The 24,868-nt window shown below is 49.1% G+C and overlaps 1 protein-coding gene across 1 annotated transcript in view; it reads right to left on the minus strand.

The window, feature by feature from the left end:
* Nucleotides 1-24,868, minus strand: part of RGS3 (regulator of G protein signaling 3) — a 145,050-nt gene that overhangs the window by 97,858 nt on the left and 22,324 nt on the right. The window contains exons 3-9 of the mRNA XM_032634931.1: nt 16,332-16,382; nt 13,612-13,670; nt 12,465-12,559; nt 11,416-11,484; nt 3,440-3,500; nt 2,170-2,260; nt 1,550-1,605 (exon numbers count right to left, since the gene is read on the minus strand). Of these exons, the coding sequence (XP_032490822.1) occupies nt 1,550-1,605; nt 2,170-2,260; nt 3,440-3,500; nt 11,416-11,484; nt 12,465-12,559; nt 13,612-13,670; nt 16,332-16,382 (482 nt within the window). The remainder of the gene's footprint in view (nt 1-1,549; nt 1,606-2,169; nt 2,261-3,439; nt 3,501-11,415; nt 11,485-12,464; nt 12,560-13,611; nt 13,671-16,331; nt 16,383-24,868) is intronic.

The following is a 24,868-nucleotide window of genomic DNA, read 5'->3' on the forward strand; positions in this document are numbered from 1 at the left end:
CAGGCCAGCCAGGCTTCTAAGCCTCCTTCCCTCCATGCACACGAAGAGGGAGTTGAACAGGTCACCTCTCGAGGTTCTCCCCCTGCCCTAACCAAGCCTCTGACGATCACCCACACCTTGCTGAGTCCTACGGACATCTCTGCGTGTGCAAGCCGAGGAAAATCAAACGCGCCTCAGAACAATGCCCCCAGAGGTCAGGGCCTGTGTGCAGAGCCCAGCACGAAGTAGGACTCTCCCAGGCCACCTAGAAACCTGCAGTGTTGATGTCCGGGCAATTCTCACAGATCCCCAGGGAGACTCCCTGGTCACTGTCCTCTCTGTGCTCGGCATGTACACAGAGAGGGAGAAAGGCCTTTGCAGCTCCCCCACTGAAGCTGGAAGAAAGCTTCTAAACTTGTAATGAAGCCACGGAAAACAGAGATCCAGCAAGTTACTCTAATACTGTACTATCCAATATGGTAGTGATTAGACACAGGTGCAATTTAAATTTTAAAATAAAATTTGAAATTCAGGTCCTCGTTCATACTAGCCACAATTTCGAACGCTCAGTAGCCACCGGTGGCTAGTGGCGGCCATCACGGGCAGTGCAGCCCCAGCCCGTACGCTCTGTGAGGGCAGGGATCTTTGACAGCTGTATCCTGGCACCCGGCACAGGGCCTAGCCCATGTAGATGTTCAATAAATACTTAATGAATGCATGAGTGAATGACTTGAGTAAATGAAAGGGGAAATGTCTTGTAGCTAATAATACACCTAAGTGCCATATATTATCATGGAAAATATCACTGTCGTATTTTCCCAACTAGGCCACTTGCAGGAGACAGCCATACCTGAAGCCATATTTGCTGGCTGTGTGGCCACAGAGAGTGACCTAACATCTCTGAACCTTACAAGTCTCACTCATCTGTGAAATGGGTAGTAACAACCACCTCAGAGGTGGGAGTGAGGGTCATGTTAGATAACAACCGAGGGGCTACTCAGCACCGGGGGCTTGTTTCTCCCTCTCTTAGTGGTTAGAGAAAAGCAGAGATCACCTGCCATGGCCTGCAAAGGGACAAATTTGGATGAATTCCCCAAAATCCCTATAGGAAGGTTACTCTCTAGCTTCAAAGCCCTAGTGAAGTGAGGACCCATCGGTCTCGGGCTCAGACTCACAGCTGCTCCCTGATAGCAAGGGGGCCAAACCTGAAGGGGAATTGGGCCACAGTGGCAGGGGAGGCAAGGGGCCTGAGGGGGCCTGCAGGAAAGGGAGGACTCGGCTTCAAGAGACCGAAAGTCAGTACAACCCAGACTCCTCTATTTCCAGGGGCCGGGGCCCGGCTCTCTCCCCACTCCTGCCCCAAGCTTGAGTAACCCGAGAAAAGCACCAGAAATAACCTCTTAAAAAATGCACAACTTGCTGAGTTTCCAAGCACCAAGTGAATCTGAGTCTCAGTCACTGAATGCTCCATGTTTAGGGGTCTCCTGGGCCAAGGGACTGACCAGAAGCAGGTTAGAGCCCAGAGCAGTGCTCAGGGCCCGTCATTCCTGCCCAGGTTGTCCCCACCTACCTTGAGTTTCTCCCTGTTCTCGGTGTCCTCACCTCCCAACAGTCTCAACAAAGGGTCTGGAAGGTGACAGAGCAGAGTCAGAAAGTTTCTGCTGGCATCTAAGTGCCCGTTCCACAGACCACCCAGAGGATGAGGCCAGGGTGCCAGACCCATGTGGAGGACAAGGTCACTGCTGGCCCCCAGGATGTGGGAATGCCCAGGCTCGGGCCAGGCAGGGGCTCAGGAGACAGATGGGTGCGTGCGAAGGACAGAGCAGAAGGGGAAAATCCTCAGGACCCACAGCAGGGCCCACATGGCCTGTCTGCAGAGGTGGGCGCCCCAAGGTCAGCCAGGCAGACCAGAGGGGATCCTGAGACCACAGACCCTGAGGAATGGCCACACGGGAAGGTCCAAAAGCCCAGCCCTCCATGAGCTAGATAAATAAAGGAGTCATGGGCATGAGGCTGCCTGCAGGCTGCATTCTAGCAAGCACTCGTGAGAAGGCCCTGGGCCCAGGGTCTGATGGCAGCCTAGGGTGACACATGCCACAAAACACAGGGACTGAGGCTACTACACAGTGGAATGGGGGGAGCCCTGGGGGTCGGCATGTCTGGGCAGAACTGAAGGTGGTGGGCATGCACCTCTCAGGGGCCGCAGTCTCCGCCTGGCCACCTTCAGGTGCTTGGTCCGGCCCAGGTCCTCGCCCAGCAGGTAGTACCAGCCGCTGGTCTCCTGTCACAAGAGAAGGCGTGACATGCTCAGAGGAGGCAGGGGGCACAGGTCAGGCAGCCACCAATCCCCGTCAAAAAGCAGCAGCTGGACAGCCTCCTCAGGAGCAGCGTCTCTGCAGGCACACACACTCCAGCCTCCCTTCCCCGAACCCTCCCTTCCCACCTCCAGGAAGCCCTCCTTGATGCTCCAGGCAGAGCTGATCCTCCCCTCTGCCGACTTCCCACGCCTCTTGTCCCTGGAGAACAAGTCTACTCACAGGCTTGCCTCCCCCACTAGGCTGTGCACAGGCTCCTTGATGTGCCTAGCACTGTGCCTGGTACACAGCAGGAGCCCAATAAATGTTGACAGAACAGAAGGGAGGGAGGGAGGGAAGGAGGGAGAGGCCAGAAAGCAGGCATCCTGAGGCCCCTGAGCAGTCCCCAGGGGCAGACATCTGCTCCCAAGAGGGAATAAGGCCAAGACTGGAGTCAAGACAAGATAGTTGGGACCCACATGTAGGATAAAGGGTCCTCAGCCACCTACCCCAGACTTCACTTCCAGGACACAGAGCTGGGTGGCAGGGCCACCTGGCAACTCCTTGCAGCAGGCCACCAGAACATCTCCAGGGATATGCAAGAGGCGCACATCCCTCCCCTGCTCAAAAGCCTCCAGTGCGGGGAGTGCCATCCAAGTAGAGCTGCGTAAGGGTCTGGCCACCCAGACGGAGGGGGCTCTAGGCCCCACAGTCCTCACCCAGCCTGAAGAAAAGCTCCACAGAGGATGCCCACTCCATCCCTGAGCACCTGCTAGGCCCAGAAACCTGCGACCTGGCAAACAACGTCAAGGCAACCCCTGGAACAGACCACGAGAAGCACCCGTCCCTCATCCTCCAGGGCAGGGAGTGCTCTGAGCTCTGAGGGACCTGCCTGTGTCCTTAAGGGAAGACACCAGACCTAGAGCCTTCTGGGAAGACTTGGAGCCGCCTAACAACTGGTCTCTGACAAGAACGAGCCAAGGCAGGAACCCAGACCCTTGGTCACACCGGTAACAGTGTTGTTATCAGGCCAGGGGGCACCTGTCTCAGTGGGGCACCATCTCACAGACTGAAGCCCCACCGCAGGGCTTCCAGACAAAGGCCTCTGCCTGTACCAGCCCTGGCCTAGGTGGCCTGACCCTGCCAGAAGCTTCCCTAGGACCCACCTTGTCCGGAATCAGGAGGGACTTCACCCCGAAGCTCATGCAGCCGATGAGTCCACTCTGTCTGGGAGAACAAGAGAAGCTCGAGTGAGCACCTTTTCATTGCACTACGTCGGGAGGTCGATTGTCAAGTGTAACATAGGTTTGCCTGATGCACTGTGGTTTACGAAGCACTTTTACCTGCATTGTCTCATTTGATCTTTCCAACTTTGCGAGTGAGGCTGGAGTTCTTCTCTCCACTTCACAGAGGAAAAAACTGAGGCTGAGTTGATCCCCTTGCCAAGGTCACAGGACTCATTAGTAGTAGAGTCCCATGGGAAGCCAACCACAGAAGCTCAGAGTTACCTCGGAGGTTTGAACTGTGCTGGTGCTGGTAGGTCTGAAGAGCCAGTCCCCAAAGGGAATTTCAGCTCCCATGTCTGCTGGTGATGCTCAATCCAGGAGAAAAGTTATGGGACCTCAAGCTCAAGAAGCTTTGTCTTAGGTCCAGGCAAGACCTGGGCAGTGCTTGGACAGTTCCAGGTCAAGGTCCAAACCAACCTGACACACAAAAGTTGCCAAGACCACCCTGACCTGGCTGCCAGTGGGCCAGTACACATGAGCCAGGGTCAGGACTCATGGAAATGTCACGTTGTGCAGACAGGCTGAGTTCATTTGGGTCCTACTTCACTAAGGGTAATTCAAAGCTCCTGAAGCATGTCCATCATTGAGTTCCAATGTGCAACACTGAGGGACTGATTGATACTTGGCAGCTTTCAACAGTGATAGCATAGATTAATATTAATGAAATGCCAAAAATAATATTGCTATTATGAGATAAAAGCAAGTTTACAAAGTTTAATGAGAAAGATGTCCACCAAAATATTAACAATGGGTGTATCTGGCAGGTAGGAATAGAAAGGTTTTTCTTTTCTCCTTTGGGTTTTTAGTGTTTTTAAATTTTCACTGGGAACAAGCGCTACTTTTGAAATCAGAAAAAAAAAAGTAGTATAAATGTATTTGAAAGTACTTCTATTCTACCACATCTTTCTCTACCCTAACACTAGAGTTGCTCTTTTATTTTTTTTTTCTACCTCTTCTCTCTTAGCATATCGCCAACTCAGGCCTCTTCAGAGATTGGTTTAATAGCTATTAATCAAGAAACAACATGGGTATTAAGACTGGAGCAGAACCCTGATGGTTGACTTCAATATGTGAGGGACCCACACAGACGAGGGATTCAGCATGTTCTGGGGAAGGCACCATATCAAAGCCAAGGATGTAATGAGCTGCCTAGATGGGTAGTGAACTAACTCCCTGGAGATGTGCCTCCTTGGAGCCTGGTCTAAGGGGGCCTGAACAAGTCCACAGAACACCCTGAAGAGCCTGTCCAAGTCCTGTGCCCTAGAGCCGGCTCCTGAGATCCAGACCCAGTATGTCCAAGGTGGGGTCTGCGCGTGGGAGTCTGGAGTAAGCTATCCAGGGGATCCTACAGGGCACCCACCCGTGCCTGCCCCAGTCGAGGACCGGTAGTGTACAACAACTTTATAAATACATTTTGTTTGGATTCTCCAGAAAGGGTGGCAGCCTACCACCTGACAGTCCTAAGCAAAACAAAACTGGCTTCTTGCCGGGAGCCAAGCCGATTGAGGGCCAGGGATGCAGAATGCTGGGGATGGATTCTCAAAGCTGGTACCCCTCCCCCACAGATGCACACTCTACACCAGGCCATGTCTCCCCAGCTACTCTCACTCTGCTACCACCCACCCCCCCAGCTCTCTCTTCCTGCCCCCGCTTTCCTGCAGCCCGGGCTGCACCTGCTCTCTTCTCCTTCCTTGCCCCCTCCCATCATACCAGGCCATATTAACCATCTACCGATAGAGAACAGTGTAGTCACTCCATTAAAGTGACCCTTCCACATCCACCTGCCCACCCAGCACCAAAAACAAATACTCCTCCCTCCTGGCAAGTGGCCAAGTCAGCACTAATGGAGGGGCAGCTGCAGTGACCAACATGAGTAGCAGACACTGACCTGAGCTGACATCCCAGAAAAGCCTTCTCAAGACTTTGCCAAAGTCCTCATCACTGATTTAATTTTGTGTGTCAACACATTCAGAAGCAACCCAGCTGGTATCTAGGTGCCCACACTGCCTTGCTGTACACTTTTCTTTCACACTGAGTATGGCTGTAACTTTCTAAATCTTCAGGCAGGATGCTTTAGCTGTAATAAAGGCTGCCTCTCCCTGCTCTTCAGTAAGTGGAAATTTCACCCTCTGGTGCTTAAAGAATACTAAATGGTTAATAGCCTCCCGTGAGCTTTGCTTCCTGCTAAGGGGCCTCCAATGATTTCATGATAATTTAGGCCAAGCAAATGGTCACAGTTAATGTCCATAAGCAGGAACCTCTAAGTGTTCTTCAATTAGCTACTTCTGAAGCCTGTTTTTGAAAACCTTTGGAAGAAGAAAGACTTTTTCTACATGCAGCCTGAGTACACGGTAATACACTGGTCAGGTAATAAACTTGGGACACCGCCTGAAATTTCTCTAGGCACAAAGTCTCAGGGGCCAAGCCTTGGGTACTTCTGAATGCCAAACCCTAAGCTCAGTGAAGCCTTGACAAACGGATGAACCCATCATGCCCACATTGGCAGGCACTGGGCAAGGAGCTGCAGCATTAAGGAAACAAGACAAACATTCAGGAATTTAAATACCAGTTCAAGACAGCAATACAAGGGATGTCACTAGACAGAGTGAGACTGAGAGATGAACAGTACAGGCAACAAATGCTGAAAGCTTAGAGAGGCAAGAGGTAGTTTAGGACTGAGATGCTCAAAGAAGGCCTAAAGAGTTAAGCCAAAGGGAAGGAAAGGAAGAGCATTTCAGGCAAAGGCAACAGCTGGTACAAAGGCTCAGAGGTAAGGCTTCATGGAACATTCAAGGGCAATAGTACAGCCAGCCCTCCGTATGAAAGGATGCGGAACCCATGGATACGGAGGGCCGACTATACTATACCACTTTATATAAAGGGACTTGAGCATCCATGGATTTTGGTATCCACGGGGGTCCTGGAACAAATCCCCCATGGACACAGAGGGATGGCTGTACTTGGCTCAGTTTACTTTTGAGCACAGGGTAGGAGACCCGCTACAAAATGAAAACGCATTATTTTAAGGGAATGCACTTTAATTCTCTCTCTCAGGGGCTTAAACTATTTCTGTTACAGACTTACCCCATTTAATCTCAATTTATTTTTAATTTGATGGCTTAAATCACACAATATTTTTCCAATCATTTTTTCTTTCCTTAAGCTCAGTCCCCACCTCTGGTCACAAAGCTTTCTAACTTTATGGCACTGCACTTGGCACTGAAGTTTTTTATAAAATAGTTTAAAGGAAAGAGCACAGAGTACCCAGGATAGTGTGCGACACACAGCAAGCAGCCTCTCCATATACGTAATTACTATTAGCATAAAAGATTACGTTTTCAAACACATGCTGTGTGTGTTTTGGGGTTTTTTTTAACTTGGTGCATAACATTACAATTCTCTCTAAGATTGTTCTCTGACCACAAGTTCTGAAAACACTATGATTGACACTAGAAGCTTCAGTTTGGCTTCTACTGTATCATCAAACAAAACTTTTAAGTAGTTCAGTTCCATAATCAGTGATATTAAGGAGTTACTGCTAATTTTTAAATGTGATAATGGCATTGTGGTTGTTTTCTTAAGCCATCTTTTAGAGATTTATATAGCTGAGATGAGATGATGTCTGGGATTTGCTTCAAAATAATCCACCGGAGGAGGGGAAAGTGGGTGAGGGCATAAATGAAATAAAATTGGCCATATATTGATAATTGATGAAGCTGGGCTACGAGTATGTGAGGGTTGATTACATACTATTTTCTAACTTTGCATATGTTTGAAAATGTCTATAATTTCTTAAAAACTCACAGAACCTGCAAGCCAAAAGAAATCTTTGAGATCACTGCATTTTACAGGTGAAGAAAATGAGGCCCAGAGCAGGGAAGGGACCTATCCACAGTCTCATAGCGAGTTGGAGCTAAGCCAAAGTCTACTGCTCTGAGGCCTGGTTCTCCTCAGCTCCCACCAAGAGCTGAAACCACCGTGTGAGCTGAAATCTGCCAGCACCCCCAGAACTTCCTTGTAGATCATCTTGCTTCTCTAATACAAATTTACAGCCATAACTGGAAGGATCAAGACAATTCATGAAACAGATGCTCCCTTTTCATTTCCTAACTGACGGGACACTTCCCTGCAGTCCAGTAGTTAAGACTGTGCTCCCAATGCAGGGGGCAGGGGTTCGATCCCTGGTCAGAGAACTAGATCCCGCACGGCGCAACTAAAGCCCGCATGCTGCAACTAAAAGAGCCCACATGCCACAACTAAAAGAGCCTGCGTGCCGCAACTAAAGATCCCTCATCCTGCAACGAAGAGCCCACACGTGGCAACAAAGATCCCGTGTGCCACAGCTAAGACCCAGCGCAGCCTAAATAAATAAATAAATAATTTTTAAAAAACAATGTAACTGCCACATATTCAGCTGGATGATTTATATAAAACTACATTATAAATGCTATGAGAGGTAGCCTGAGGGCTGAGGCACAAGTGTACTGACAGAAAGGGTGTGGCTTTGGAGCCCTTTATCACCTGGGTGAGCTGGTCAAGTGTACTATAATGTGGTTTGGCACCAGGCTACCTGGATTTGCATCTTGTTTTCACCACATGCTGGCTGTGTTACCTTGGGCAAGTTACTTAACCTCTCTGTGCCTGTAAAAGAGAGACATCAATAATGCCTACTTTATATAGTGTTGTGAGGATTAAATTAGAAAATGCATGGAATATGCTTAATGTCCACACACTTAGTGGACATTAAGTGATTAATAAATATGAGGTATTATATAACCTTGGGCAAGTTCCTTAGCCTTCGTAAATCTCAGTTTTCTCTTCTCTGAAGAGACAGACAGTAATAATTCCTACCTCTCAGGGTCGCTGTGAGGATTAAATGAGATAATGTATGTAAAGTGCTTGGCACAGAGAAGAGATCATAAATGTTTGTTTCCTTCCTTCTGTAATTGTCCTTCATGTTGTGAAGTTGCATGTCCGTCCTTCGGAGAAGCACAATTTGATCTGAGAGTGTTCGGCACAGAGTACCCAGGACAGTGTGCAACACACAGCAAGCGCCCTGTCTGTCTCCTCCAGCTCAGAGGCCTTCTCATTCAGGGATGGGTTGATACTATGCTTCCCACCTGCTGAGCCGGTCACTGCGGTGCTGGCACCTTGGGCAGGGCCATCTGTTGGGAAAGCAGGTCTGCCTGAGCCTGCTCTGTCCCTCTTGAGCTTCGGGTTGGGACTGTGACCACGAGTTTGCCTGTGTTTTGTTTAATAAGGAATCTCACTTTCCCAAAATAGGCAACAAGCAGAGACACTGCCTCTGTCACGCTGCCTCACTGGGCGCTGACTCACTTTCCCTGGCCTCACTTTCTTTTCCAAAAACCGCCAAGTGCACTGCTGCCCCCTTCTCCAGCAGGCTCCGCCTGGCTCACTGTGCTCTCGCAGGAGAGTGGTCACAGCAGAGGGAGCGGTGACTCCCAGTTTGGTGTCTGCCTCCGTCCAGAAGGCTCGCCAGGCGTCCTTCTGTCTCTCCGCCATTCCTCCTCTGTCTCCTTCAGGGCTTTCCCTTCCTGTGCCCATCCCTTCAAGGCTGGATTCTGACCCTTCGTCCTTGGCACCTACTGTCTTCCTGGGTGGTCTCACCTGCTCAAAATTTCACCCACCACCTTGGCGGGCACGGCTCCCACACCTCCACAGACCTCTCTCTCCCCTGAGCTCCAGGTCAGCAAAGGCAACCTTCCTGCACAGCTCTCAGCTGGCTGCCCTCCAGGCACCTCCATCTCACCATATCCACAGCTGCTCCCCCTTCCCCTCCGGTACACTCTGGCTTAGCTGAAGACGTCACCAGCTACCCAGGAGTTATCCTTGACTTCTCCCACTGCTCTCACAGCCAGATCACTGCTAAGTACTATTGGTTTAAGCTCCTAAATATATCCTGGGTCTGTTTCCCTCCTCTCTATCCCTACATCATCTCTCTCACAGAGTCACCACAAGAATCTCCCAGCTCCTCCCCAACCTCCAAAAGACCCACCAGAGTGATAGATCTAGCATACACACCTGTCACTCCCCTGCTCAACACCCTTCAGTATCTCCCCATCACCAGATTCCCAAACACCAAGCTGGCTGCATGAGATTCACCCTGAGAACTTGGGTAAGTGCAGATTCCTAGGCCCTGCCCGTGAAAATCTGGACTTAATCCATCTGATGTGTTACCTGGGAACCTACGTTCCTCACCAGCATCCCAGGTGATTCTGATGCATAGCCAGGACTGAGAACTACTGGCCCTTCTGAGAAAATTCACACTCCAAAGAAACCCTACAGAATGATCCGATGTGGTTCATGACAGCCTCTTCATCTTACCTCCAGTCAGTCCCTACTTTGTAATTGACCCTCCAGCAACACCAATGAGTTTGCAGATCCCTCTCCACTCCTGCCCTGCCCTCTGTACGCTACCGGTTGAGACTGAAGACTCTAGGGTCTAAATACCTGGGTTCCCGTCTTGCCCCTACCGTTCCCTGGCCATGCGAACTTAGGCGAGTAACTCCCTTTCTTAGCTTCAGTTTCCTTTTCTGAAAACTTAAGACAAAAACACACTTCCCTTAGAGTTGCTTTAAGAACTAAATGAGATAATGCACTGTTAAACCCTGGCTTGTGGTCAACACCCAGTAAACGATTGCTCTTGTTTACGATATCAGTAAACGATAAAGTATCAGTAGATGATACTCTGTTGAAAGACAAATCTTTCATTATGAAAGCTGAGGAAGGCTCAATTTTAAAAGCATACTAGCTATCAAATTTAGGGTACCAAAAAGCACTGAGCCCAAAAATATTTTCTGGGTCTAAGCTGGTGAGTTGAGCTGATTTTCATTCACCTAGGCCCTTTTCCGGTCACCATTCTGTTCTACGATTATTGGACAAATGTTACTGGCCACAGAGTCTCCCAGATTTCTCGGGCTGCACCAGCTGAATGAGGCCCTGCTGCTCACAGCAGGCCACGCAGTCAAGTGCTCTCACCCACTTCCATTCCCTTCCCTCAGCAGCTGATTCTCACCCTCACCACCCAGCACTCTTCCCTTGCTCTGTACTGGCCGCCATTACTAACGACCACATCCACCTCCTGCGTCCTGGGCTGCCTGAAACCTGTTAGGCTTCTCCTACACAAAACTCTGCACCTCCTAAACTGGCCTCCTCATGGCAGCCTGAGCCCCCCGCACGTGTTCCTGCCTCTTTGCCTTTGCTCGTGCTGCGCTCCTGCCTGCAATGCCCTTTCCAGACTCCTCTCCTTGTCTTATTCTTGAGCTCTGCCCCAAGTTCAAAGTCCCGCTTTTCGCAGTGAAGCCTTCCTCGATCGCCTCAGCCCATGATGAACTCTCCTTCTTCCCACACTTACTGTCCTATTACTCATTTTGTTCCTTTATTCCTCCAGCCAATAATCACCAAACATCTACGTGCTAGGCACTGGGTACAGTGGTGACTAAGAGAGAAATGGACCCATTTTTCATGCAGCTTCTGCTCCTGTGGAACTGAGCCTGTGCGTATTGTGACTGTAATTTGCCTCCATGCAGAGCCTGGTGTCCTCTTCTGAAAGTAGGTGCCTCGAGAGCAGAAGCCACATGTAGGCTGGTTGGCATCCCAGTGGCCAACACAGCGTCTTGTTGATACCAAGGGTTCAGCAAGTGGACATTGGTAACGTGATCCTTGGCATCGCCTGGAGTGACGGGGACTCAGGGCAGCGGCAGCCTCTCAAACTTAGCCACCACCATTCATTTACCCAACAAGCACTAACTGAGCCCCTTCTGTATGCTGGCCACCTGGCTGCCACCCGTGAGCCCAGAGCAGGATCTCCCCTCCAGCTCAGCAGTTCCCCTCACCTGGAGTCACCTGCCCTGTTCCACACTGTGACCAGAAGGCGCTTCTGTTCATCTTCCTCTTGGACAGGACTGCAAAGCAAACCAGACAGTAAATGTGTTAGCAGGGCCGAGCTCCAGTCCAGACCCACGGAGTCCAGCATCATGGCAAATTTTGGAAATAACCTGAACACCAACCATAGGAGCTGGTTAAATAAACTACAGCACAAATAGTGTGGGAGATGAGTATTTACATTCATGAAAGAGTTTACATTACATGGTTAGGGATGCAAAGGAGGTTACAACACAATAGTATAGAACAATGCCATCTTTGGAAACACACAGCCACACAAATTCGAAGATCTGAAAAGAAACACCACAGAACATATCAGTGAGTAGCAGGACTTGGAGTGTTTTCTCTCTTCTTCTTCTTGTTTGCCTATATTTTCTATTTTTCTACAATAAGCAAAATTACCTTGTGTAGTAAGGAAAATAACAAAATATGATTAGTTTTCACTAATAGGAAAATACAAAATGTCCATTACCTTCCCATTGGTCCCAGAGTTCAGGGATGAGGGGAAGAAATAATGACAATAACACCTGACACTCTGTGTTATACTGTCTCATTTACACCTCTGCTCTCTGAGGTTGGTAACGTTATTAGCCCCATTTTACAAATAAGGAAGCCGAGACTCAGAGAGGTTAGCAAGTTGGGGACAGTCGGGAGGGGAGGCAAAACATCCCTCAGCTTGGAAAATTCCTTCTGCTAAAGGAGAAAGTTTGTCCCGAGGCACAGTGGGAAATTAAATTGCCTACTTTTTTCAGGGGCTGCCAGCCTCAGGCTGGACATTTTAGTTATGAGAACCAGCCACATGATACCGTATCACTGTGGGCCTTGCTGCTGGGCCAGGTGCCAGGGAGGCAAGGACACAAGTAAATGAGAAAGCAAAGATACCCTTTAGAAGTCACTGTTTTTCTGCTTAGATCTGATTCTAGATTTGGCAAACAGAGCTGTTTCCAGATAAACACTCCTTCCCTCTGCTCTCGAGGGCCCAGCTGCTCCAGACTCTTACAGGAAGAAGTGCTCGTGGAAGACTGGGTCTCTGCAGTCTGGAATGGTCTGCGTCTTCTGACAGCGTAGTCGGTTATCTTCGGGGACCAAAGAAATCTTGAATTGGAGAAAAGTAAGGGTTAGCCGATCTCAGAGCCATGTAATCACCTAACCCCAGTGGCTGACTCTGCACATCCCAAGTGTTCTTCAAATCAGCTTCCGCAGCGGACAGAGTGGAGTCCTCAGTCAAACTCCAGGAAAGGAAGAGGAGACCTGGGCTGGAGGCACTGCAGTCAGATGCCAGGACAGGGCCTCACAGGGGTGGTACCCAGGAGGCAGCACCAGGCCCAGGCAGAGATGGGGTACAACTTGACCATCTCTGCTCTTCCTCCAAGCAGAGAGGTTCCCCCAAAGCACAAGGCCTCTTCACTTCTAAGTTCCCAGCAGCTGCTGAGTGCTCCCTTCCCAGGAGGCTCCAGGCCAGCCTCTGCCAAGGCCCCCCACCCACGCTCTCGTCCTAGTGCCATGCATCCCCCGCCGCAGGTTCCCACCCCGCTGCTGACCTTGTCCCAGCCCACAGGGGCCTCTGAGCAGCCTGGCGGCTTCGGGAAGAAGGCAGAGCGGTGCACCAAAGCCTGCACCTGACATCCGGCTGCCACACTCTGGGAGGCGCCTGGCCTTTGGCTCCGGCTGGAAGTAGGCCCCCTGCCCCTATGGGGCCTCTGTCTTCACTGCAAGGGCTCCTTTCAGACGGATCCTCCAGCCCTGAGAGACACTCCCTCTACCCCACCACCCAAACTGCCACGCTGCCTCTAGTTTTGGGGAAGGGAGGGGTGAAGATGTTGCTTTTCACCAGAGGGCTTGGGATTGCCTGTGGATCTCCGTCAACCACACGCTCACAGTGCTCACCCATGGGGTGATGCACAAGATCACCCATAAGATTCCAGAGCTTGCAGGAAGCCCTAGAGACCAAGCCGGGCTAAGGGAAGGGGGTCCACCTCAGCTCAGGGTCTCGTCACTAGGCTTAATAAACGCCTACTGACCAAATGATGTAACTGCAGCTGCCACCTCGAATGACCCGAGGCCCACAGGCGTGCTGGGACCTTGGAACTCAGTCCGGTGATGTGGTCCCTCACCACACCCCACCCCACCTCCAGCTCATCATGTACCTTCACGTAGGAATCACAGACGCCAGGCTCCTTGCTCATCAGGCCTTTGCCTTCTATGACTAAACAGAGAATTAAAATGTTGGGGTGGGTGGGTGGGAAGGATCGTTACCAGGCTCTTAATCTACATACCAACCACTGATATTAACCCCTCTCTGGTCTAGCCCACTCCCACCATCTCCCACACTCAGGCAGCACCTTCACCGAGGCATTTTAGGATGCTTTCAATTCCCTGACTCCCTGAAAGGGAATGTAAAGTTTATGGAGTCCAACCCCTCATTTAATGGCGAAGATAAGGCTATGAGGGGCATCCAAAGACAGTAAGAAACGTGCCCAAAGTCACAGAGCAATGGGAACGACAGAGCTTGGTTTAGATCCCTGTCTCTGGACTCCCAGTCCAGTGCTCCTTTCACCGCACAAGACCGCCTCCTGGGATGGAAGGGCCAAGTTGGAGGACATAGTCACGTGAGCCAGAGCAAGCTGCTTCACCAGGAGACTGAATCTGCCACTTTGCAATGGGTCCGTGATAATAATGGGCTGCTGAGAGTAGCACCCACTTCGCGTGGCAGTTGTGCAGATTAAACGAAATCATGTGTCTAAGGTGCGTCGTAGAGTGCCTGGCAAGGTAACTGCTCAAGAAAGGTTTGCTAAAGAAAACAAGAAAAAATAAAGGCAAGGGATTGGGGGGGGGGGTGCGGGGTGCAGGTCTGGCCACGAAAGCAAGTATGGCTTGTTTGCCTGAGGTCTGTAGAAAGCAGACAGTGGACCTAACAGAAGCTGAGCCTCTTTTCTATTTTCTTTTCTGCTCGGTTTTAATTGAGCCCTAGGGCTTGGCTCAGACGGAGCCCCTGTAGTCTGAGGCGTGAGGCCTGGGAAGCCAAAGGAGAGAGGGGAACAGGCTGAAAGTGATGAAGGGCCTAAGACTGGGGTGAAGCCAAAGCAAACTGTGCAGGACGAATGGACCAGGGGAAGTTAAGATGCACTTGGCAAAAACTGTTTGCACAGCTGGAGTCAGGCTCTGGCAGGCAAAGAACCCCCCTCTGCTGGTCCTTGGGAAGTTCACCTTGGGCCCCCCAAGGCCAAGACTGGAGGACCCAGGCGCCTGCTGGTCTCCTCTGCCTGGTGTCCTAGCAACTGTTCCTGCGTGAGACCTTCCTGTGGGTGTGGTTCTTGAGGGCGGGATCCAGGCCTGATGAAGCCCTTGGTCTACCTGTCCCCGCCATGGAGTTGAGGCAGACATGGTCCCCACCCTCGCTACACTCGCTGTCTACTGAAGGAGACAGATCCTGGACACACCAGGGTGACACAGTATAGTCAGGACTGTGATGAGGACACAGAGGAGGAAGCAACAAACTCAGCCCTGCAGGTGGGTCAGGGGGTGATTCCTGGAGAGGAAAAAATGAGCCAAAATGAGCCTTCCTTCCTGAGTCTTAATGAGATTAAGGCAGGCATATTTCTTACGAAATCAGAGGAAGGGAGACCTATTCTTCAAAAGGAGTTCAAACAGAAGGCAGGCTCAGACGCAAGGAACAGAGGGTGCGAAGGCAGGGGCATAAGCAAGTGTGATGCATTGGGGGGCGAGGAGGGCACGAAACGAGACAGAACAGGGGGCAGAGGGTGCCTTGAACAGCAAGAGCCAGGGAGGCTGGAGAGACAGGCAGGGCCTGTTGGGCCGAACAGAAGAGCCGGCCACGAAAGAAGCCCAGTAACTATTTGTGTGCTGGATAGAAAGATAAACAAATGGATAAATGGCAGGTAAAGTATAAAATCCTCTGGGTGGCACATCAGACCTTCATGGCCCGGTCCCAGCTCACCCCGGCACCCACTCCTGTGCTGCGCCGCGGGCACGTTAGACAGTCCTCAAGGGCATCGTGCTCTCTCTGACCCCAGGCCTTCACACCTGCAGCTCCCCCGGCGTGAAGTGCCTGGCCCTCCTGCTCCCTTCTGCCTGGCTCAGGCTCGGTCCTCCTTCAGGATGGAGTGTGGGCATCGCCCCCTCTGCCAAGGCTTCCTACCATCCTATCAGCGCCACCCAGACAGAGGTGGGTGCTTCTCCTTGGTGTCCCCAGCCCCTGGCACAGGACCAATGCTCAATCACTATTTTTGGAATTTACGGTTTTCTATCTTATTTAACAAATACTAATATAGGGTTTACCACATGCTGGGCGCTGTCCTAAGCACTTTACTAATATTGACTCCTTTAATCCTTGTCACATCCCATAAGATAGGTACTTTTATTGCCATCCAGCAGATGAGAAACTAAGCTTGCTTAAGGTCACGCGGCCAGAAAGTATCAGAGCCGGGATTCAGACATGAGCAGTCTGGTTCCAAAGGTGGCGACCTTAGCCGTGACACTGCCATCAATGAACGAATGAATGGATGAGAAAAAGAGAAAGAGAGAAGAAAGGAAGGAAGGAAGATGAGAGGAAGGATAGGGAAGCTCTTCTGTGGCCCCACTCCACTGGGGCCAAGGAGCATGCTGAGGTGCCCAGGGACAGCTCCAGCCTGCTTTGGACTCCACCTGCATCGGAGCAGGGCCAGGGAAATGTCTCTAGGAGTCCCAAGTGAATACACACTTGTGTTCAACAGACACATAGCAGGACACTATACAAAGATGAAAAAGTAGCCTTGGCCGTGGTAATACCTCCACCCGGCCCTGGCTCCACGCGGGAGGCCAGGTAGCCCAACCTTCCCCGGTGAGCCCGGCACACAGCCATACTCACTGTGGAGCAGGAGAACCCGGTCCTGGGCATCGATGGACAGCTTCAGCTGACCTGAGGAAACAACAAGAGAGACAGCTTCACCTCATTTCCTTGCCAGGTGAAAAATGGAGTGACGTCGACGGGAATGTGCTTCCGTTCCTATGAAGCGAGTCAAAGATTCATACAGTCTCTGGGTTGGAAGGGAGCTCAGAAGCCACCTAGTTTAGCCTCCTCACCACGTCAATACCTCCAGTGGTATTGATTTCCATCCTTACTCCCCCAGGTGATGGGGAGCTGACTACTTTACAAGGCAGCCCAGGTCAATGCTGGGGAGCTCTCACTGTTGGGCAGCCAGAAAAGTTGTTGCATCCACATCTCAGTGAGGCTAGATTGGAGAGTTAAGGATCCTGGGTCTCAGTCAGAAGTCCATGCTGGGGGGTTGGCCAAAGCTTTCCAGCTGTGACAGACAGCTAGCTATGTTCTGGGAAGGCAATAACAATACAAGGACATACGATGAATGAGTTTGGGGAAAAGCAAAAGGAAAGAGATCAGCTGTGGGCAGAGAGATCCTTCGAAGTCAATGCTACTGCCCCCAGTCATTCCACAGAATCCTGACCTCCCTAAAGAAAAGCTAAGGAGGCTTTCTCTGACCTTGGCTTAGAACCTTGCTACTCAAAGTGAGGTCCAAGAACCAGCAGCACAAGAAGCATGTGGAAGATAGTTAAAAATTCAGCATCTCAAGCCCTGGCCCAGGCCTCCTAAATTCAGGGTTACAGTTTAACAATATCTCCAGGAAGTTGCATGCACATTAAAGGTTGAGGAGCCCTAGACCAGAGCACACTGAGGAGCCTCTGAACATGTTTCTAAGCTTGGAGATGGCCCTCTTAAGCAAAACACAAAAAAGCAGAGGCCACAGGGAAAAGATAGATAAATCTGACTCCATAAGACTTTTTAAATGTCTGTTACAATTAAATATATCATAAACAAAGTTATGAGACAACACAATAGAAAAACAAGCAAAGGATATTGAATTGGAAATTCAGCGATGAGAAAATGGCCCATAAACATGCAAAAAGATGCTCAACTTCATGGAGATCTGAGACATGCAAATTAACAATAAAATACCACCTTCCCCCAATCTGATTGGCAGATAATCTAAAAGACGATAATGTCAAATGTTGGTAAAGATGCAGGAAAACAGATACCCTCATACCCCGTTGGAGGAAGTGTAAATGGAGGGTAATTTCTGACAATATCTATTAAATATAAATGTCCTTATCATTCAACCTAGCAATTATACTTCCAGGTAACTATGATAGACAAAAACTCAAGTGTGCACAAAGGCTGGCACCACAGCATGGGAAAAAATTGGAAACGCCTGAAAAATCCATCCGTATGAAAATGGTTAAATGAACGAACTATAGCTGTGCTGTGGGATACTATGGGCTGATATAAACAATGGGGGAGCAGTATAAGTCCTGGAATAGGACCATTATTGAGACATGTTTTTAAGTGGAACAAGCAAATTGCAGAACAATACACATGGTATATATTTCTGTGTGTGTGGTGTGCTGTGTGTATGTGTGTGTGTGTGTGTGTGTGTGTGTGTGTGTGTTCTGAAAGGATGTCAAATTAAAACCAGTGATCACCTCTAGGGAAGAGACTGTGAATTGGAGGGAGGGAAGTCAAGAGGAATCTCAATCTATCACTATTGTAGTTGTTGTAACAGTACAAATATATCCATGACCTATAGTACTTTTATAATTAAAAATAAACTAAAGAGGAAACACACAGACATAGAGAACAGACTTCTGGTTGCCAAGGGGGAGCAGGGGTAGGGGAGGGAAGGAATGGGAGTTTGGGATTAGCAGAGGCAAACGATTATATATAGGATGGATAAACAACAAGGTCCTACTGTATAGCACAGGGAACTATATTCAACATCCTGTGACAAACCATAATGCAAAAATACGAAAAAATATATACAGGAGAAATTAACACAACACTGTAAATCAACTATATTTCAACAAAACTTAAAAAAAATAAATAAAGAGGAAACAAATAAAGAAGGAAAGAGGGGGACTTCCCTGGTGGCACAGTGGTTAAGAATCCACCTGCCGATGCAGGGGACACGGGTGGGAGCCCTGGTCTGGGAAGATCCCACATGCTGCGGAGCAAGCCCACGCACCACAACTACTGAGCCTGCGCTCTAGAGCCCACGAGCCACAACTACTGAGCCCACATGCCACAACTACTGAAGCCCGCGCACCTAGAGCCGGTGCTCCACAACAAGAGAAGCCACTGCAATGAGAAGCCCACGTACTGCAATGAAGAGTAGTCCCCGCTCACCGCAACCAGAGAAAGCCCACGTGCAGCAACGAAGACCCAACACAGCCAAAAATAAATAAATAAATGTATAAAAAAAACGCAAAAAGCAGAACATCAGGTCAACCTCACAGACACCCAGTGGCTCTCCAGCATGGATAGAGGAGAGCTAGGACCACACTCCTCCTCCTCAATGACACGTGGAAAAATCTTCTCTCCATCCAATAGACTCCTCCTAGAACTTCAAGAAACCACTGAACTGGATTTACCCAGTGGACACAGGGGAAGGGCAGGGCTTCCCAGCCTGCAGCAAACCGGCACATCATCCAGAAAGCCCTGCATCTGCTCCATCCATGACAACGCTATCTAGAAGTTATCTGCCTCTGCTTGATCACCTCCGGTGATGGGGAGCTCGCTTCCCACAATGAGAGCGCTGTCCCTTTTGAGATAGATCTGATTGTTCCGTGCTTCATCTTTATTGAGCCAAAAGCGGTCTCTCAGTACCTTTCATTGACTGGACCTCACTCTGCAGTCTCTGGGCTCTCTCCTTTACACCAAAGTCTGAAGTCCCTCCAGCATTCCTCATGGCACAGTTAGACACCCCTCGTCATCCCAACTGTTCATCTCTGGACATGCCCCGTGAAACTGGACTGGTGGTTGGGGCTCGCGCTCAGTTGCTGGCTGGCAGAAGGGCAGGCATAGCACGGAAAGGAGGGAAACTCCACGCCTCATAGCCCTACAGCAGTCCACCAACCACTATGATCTTGCCCCTCATACTTTGGGGTGTTTAATCTACAGTCCCAAGCAATTCAGGCTGCAGCAAACCCTGGTCCAGCTCTTCACCCATCAGAAATCCCTGCCGCTCTCCTGCCCAGGACACTGATCTCAGAAGCCCAGGAGGTCTGCTCCAGCCCCAGACCCAACTACGCTTCTCTCTCAGAGCTACAATGGCCGTGAGGTGGAGCTAATAATAGGGGTTATCACACTTTCTGAGCTGTGGGGATCAGATAATGCTGGAGGGCGAGGAGGTCCTTGGATGAAAGGCGCCAGGAGAATCCATGGTATTATTAGTTCAAGGTCTGAGCAATTACCACTTTGGGGATCCCTAGAGCTGAGAAACCTCCTACAAAACCTGGGCCCGGATCCAGCGTGGGGTGGGAGAAGGAGGCTGGAAACAGATGAACAGGGCCAGCAGCCATGGACTGGATCTCATCGACCCAAAGGCATCTACACTTAACACATTTTTTCTGAAACTGTTACCAGTGCAAAGCCGACTCGGGCCCAAACACATCTGGCTTTCCACAGCCGTGGGAACCACTGTGCTGTCCAACACCTATCCCCTTCCAACGGCCCTTTCCCAGAAATCAGAACCGAGAAATCTCCCGACACAAATGGCCACTAATTCCATTGGACAAACATCTGCCAAGCACCTGCACGAGGGCCTGAGGGAGGAAGGGCAGATCTGAACAGCGCCTACCCTCAGGGAACTCAGAGCCCAGTGGCTAGGACAGGGGCGTGAGCAAGGTCAAGGGTGGAGCTGGAGCAGAGGATGGGCCTCGGGTGAAGACTGACTCCGAAATCAGATGAGTCTGTACAGCTCCACGCAGCTCCTCTTCCAGGCCCCGCCCACACCCTGTAACAGCAGAGAAACCAAACCCAGCAGACCAAGCTCCAAGTCCCCAGGGCAGTACACACCCTACCCCAGCCCATTCTCAGGCTCACCGATGAGGGACAGCAAGATGAAGGATGAGAACCCTTCCCTTGGCTGTGACTGTCCCCTCTGTCCTCCCCCTTAGTCCATTCCATCAAATGTCTAAGACTCCTGAAGTCACCTTGCCCAACCTCCTCACCTGGTAGCCAGAACAGTCCTGCCCAGAGATGAAAGGTGACTTGCCCTGGGCCCAGAGAGACCAGGATAGACTGAGCCAGAACTAGAGACCAGAACTCTGCCCAAACCTTTCCTGTGCACTGAACTGGTTTTCCAGAACACTCACAGCCCTCTAACTATGCACCATGGCATCTGCCAATGCAACCCTGGGGTCCAGGAGCAGAGAGAGCCATCAGACACAGGACAAGGTTTGCCCTTTGCTTGAGAAGCCAAGAGGAAGCCCAAGAGAGGGCGGGCTCCAAGAAATGTCTTCAAGTCTAGAGAAATGAACCACCAGGAGGTGGGGAAGTCAGGTTGAATCCCTGGGGGCTTCAGCTGGTCTAGGTACCAGCTAATCAAGCCCCCCAAATCTGTGGTCTTGTCAATATCCCTACTTTCTCCCTAGGCTCAGGGTGTGGCCTGAGAATATGCAGGAAGTTCAGGCTAGAGGGCCTGAAGTCATCCTCACCAGGTGTTCGGGAGCCCTGGAGAGGGCACATCCCCAGTTCCCATGGGGCTACAGTTGGGCACCGACTCTGTCTGCAAAGGGTGGTGGTGACAGGTGCCCAGAGAGGCTGCAGGAGGTCACCAGGGAGCGGGGGCCCAGAGGTAAAGGGAGGACAGACGAGCCCCATACGGCAGGAAAAACACCAGATGAAAGTGAGCTTCAGAAAGCGCAGAGAAAGCAACGAACCCATGTTCTGCTGGGTACAGGACTTGGGGGTTTCGGACTCACTGGACACCACGGGAAAAACGTTATAGAAGCCAGCTAAAGAAATTTAATCCGCCAGACCTTCCTAAATAGAGGGCCACAGGAAGATGAGCTCCGACTCTCAGGACACAGTCAGGAAGAGACCTACTCAGAAAATGAATCAAGAAGATGGGGGCTGCACACCACTGCTGAACACAGGGGTCAGCAGGAATGTGTCCTAGAAGGAGCTCACACCACCCAGAGGTGTGCGGAGACTACATTTATGACGGACTTGCCTGGCTAGCATGGAGCAGCAGTCATCCCCAAACTCAATTCGCCCCCAAAACAATTCCCCATTTAAGAGCTGTCATGTGTTAAAAGCCACAGGAAGGAGGATGATAACAGGACAAACATACAAAGGAGGTTGGGTCTACGTGGAGCCTGGCCAGCCGCTAACACTCAGAGAGGGTTACGCCCTGTTCATGCATTTCACTCTCTGCCTCTAAGGGAGAAATGGCAGCGGTGCCGGGGAACTGGAGCCACACAGCTCTTAGGCTGTAGCCCTGTAGAATTTCAAGTGTTTTGTTTGGAGGAGGGAGAAACTTGAGTTCCATTTGCAGAAGTGGCCCTGGCTTTTGATGGTAAGTGCTAGCAGAACAAAAGTGAGGAGGGGGCTGCCGTGGTGGAATAAAAATCATGATGGGTCAATTCAACCCTGTTCATTTGACTCTCTGCTTCCTGTGAAACCTCATATTCATGTGGCTTCCCAAGCTGTTTTTCCTTCCAGAAGTAGATTGCACTGCTAGCATAAGTCTGCTAACATCTTGACTGCAACCTATGTGAGAGACCCTCAGCAAAAACACGCAGCTAAGCCATCCTCAAACTCCTGACTCACAGAAACAGTGAGATAAGAAATGTTTGGTTTTTTAAGCCAATACGTAGTGGGATCACCTGTTATGAAGCAGTAGATAACTAATACATACCCATGTTGCCTCCACAATTGGGTGACATAAATCTGATCTCAATTCTGAAGCAATTTTTCAATTTTAAAAATTGTTAAGAAAATACAGTTCTAAGATAAATCAGCATAGTATGACTAAGGATAAAGAAGACTCCCAGTTTTTGAGGTCCGTCCTTTTCTTAATAAAGAATTTTGATAGATTTAAACCATACTCATTATCACCAAACTGCAAAATCTTGAAATGTCCCACATTAACGCAAGGACAGCCCAGCACATTCAAGAAAATGCTTTACCTACAGAGCAAATGGTTTTCTTTTATACATATTTGTGTACAATACTATAATATATAGAAAAATTCACATTACCCTGCCTTTTCCAATTCTCCTTTAAGTTTTATTATAGTAATTTAATCACATCTATAAAGTCATATGTTTAATTCCAGAATTGTCAGTTTTATCACATTTTATAAATTACTCAGCATCCTTATCCATTTCATATTATAGGCTTCTCCAAAGTTAAGTATGTTATCATATAATGATTAGCACCTGTTATGTGCTTACTAATAGCTTTGAGCCATACAATGGAGTCAATCATTTATTTTCATTATGCTTTTTAAATTATTTATTTATTTATTTATTTATTTATTTATTTTGGCTGCACCGGGTCTTAGTTACAGCACACAGAATCTTCGTTGCAGCATGTGGGATCTGTTGCAGCATGCGGACTTCTTAGTTGCGGCATGCGGGCTTCTTAGTTGCGGCATGCGAACTCTTAGTTGTGGCATGCATGTGGGATCTAGTTCCCCAACCAGGGATCAAACCCAGGTCTCTTGCATTGGGTGCATGGAGTCTTACTCACTGACCACCAGGGAAGTCCCCTGTTTTCATTATGTTTTACATTTTCATTATTTTTTTCTCTATCAAATGAAGTTTTCCAGCAGAACAAATCTAATACGAAAAACACAAGAGAGGAAGCATGTATCTCTAAGCAAAGCATTTTGGAATCATTAAGACCTAGTTTGGGTCCTGGTTCCACCACTGATGATCCTTAATCACTACATCCTCAGTTTTCTCATCTGTACAATGGAAAGAATAATAATAGTACAGCCCTAATGGAGCTGTTGTAAAAGTGGGAACTAATATATGTGAAGTACCTGGCAAATAGAAGGCATTCCCACTGAAATGACAATAGGAAGGGAGGAAAGAAGAAAAAGAAAAAAAACAAGTCAGAAAAATTAGAAAACATATGTAGGGGACTTCTATTCCTGGGATGACAAACTCACTGAGGAAATCTAGAAAAGCTAGACAAAATATTTAAAAGCAGCTTCTTGGAGATATAACAAGATAGAGAGGAACTACGAAGCAGGATCTGGGGGGATGGAGGTCCATGCAATTAAGTTTACTGTTTTTCTGGGCTAATTTTCTCCTGGGGGTATTTACAAATTCCAGAGGTAACAAAGTCTGATAGCCTGAGCAGAGTTTCTGTCTGCCTCTTGGGGCTGGAGGAACAGGAGTTGGAGACCAGGGCCTGCCAAGAAGTGGGGTCCTTCTGCACCCCTACATTTTGGGTTGGAGCCCGAAAGGGTTGCTCCTTAGGAACAGAGTAAACCATGGTCAGACACAGTTCCTCAAGGGACTGCAGCTCACCTCAATCTGAGTCCCTAACATTGAATTAAGATTATCCCAGATGCTAGTGACCTCCAGCACCTGACAGAAACAAATAAAGACCTTTTTAAAGAAGATATCATCCCAGGTCTGCATTAAGAAGAAAAAAATAACAAGTCTGTGTCTGCCGTTTGTAACAGACACAGCACACCTAAAATGTGAAGAAACAGAAAGATTGAAAGAAATAGGATGGAAAAAGATATGCCAAGCAATTATTAACCAAAAGAAGGCTGGGTATCTATGTCAATCTCAGGAAAAGTGGACTCTGTCTCCACTAGAAATGAAGAGAAGACTTCATAACAATAAAAAAAGACCAGAATAATAAGAGTTTCAACTCATCAGAAAGATAATGATTCTAAATTTGTATGTTCTTAATATTGCTTCAAAATATATAAAGGAAAAAAGTGACAGAACTATAATGAGAAATAGATAAATTTATAATCATAGTAGGAATTTTAACACACTTCTCTCAGTAACTGATGGGGGGGGGAGGAAATCAGCAAGGATATAGAATATATGAACAGCATATGTAGTAAACTTCACCTAAACCTGACATATGCAAAGAACACTACACCCACCTACTTCAGATCTTTTCAAGTACACACAGAACATTTATAAAAGCTGAGCCATCAAAGGACTGAATGAATGCAGAGTACGTTCTCTGCATAAAGGTAAAATAAGGAACATAAAAACTACTAAAAACCCCAGTATTTGGAAATTAAGAAATATAATTCCAAATAACCCATGGATTCAAGAAGAAATTACTCGAAAATTAGAAAACATTTTGAACTGAATGATAAAGAAAAAAACAATTTACATATCAAACATGAGGCTTCTGGGGCTTCCCTGGTGGCGCAGTGGTTGAGAGTCCGCCTGCCGATGCAGGGGACACGGGTTTGTGCCCCGGTCCGGGAGGAACCCACATGCCGCGGAGCGGCTGGGCCCGTGAGCCATGGCTGCTGAGCCTGCGCGTTCGGAGCCTGTGCTCCGCAATGGGAGAGGCCACAACGGTGAGAGGCCCACATACCGCAAAAAAAACAAAAAAAAACA

The sequence above is a fragment of the Phocoena sinus genome, chromosome 6 (genome assembly GCF_008692025.1).
Source record: "Phocoena sinus isolate mPhoSin1 chromosome 6, mPhoSin1.pri, whole genome shotgun sequence".
Lineage (NCBI taxonomy): Eukaryota > Metazoa > Chordata > Mammalia > Artiodactyla > Phocoenidae > Phocoena > Phocoena sinus.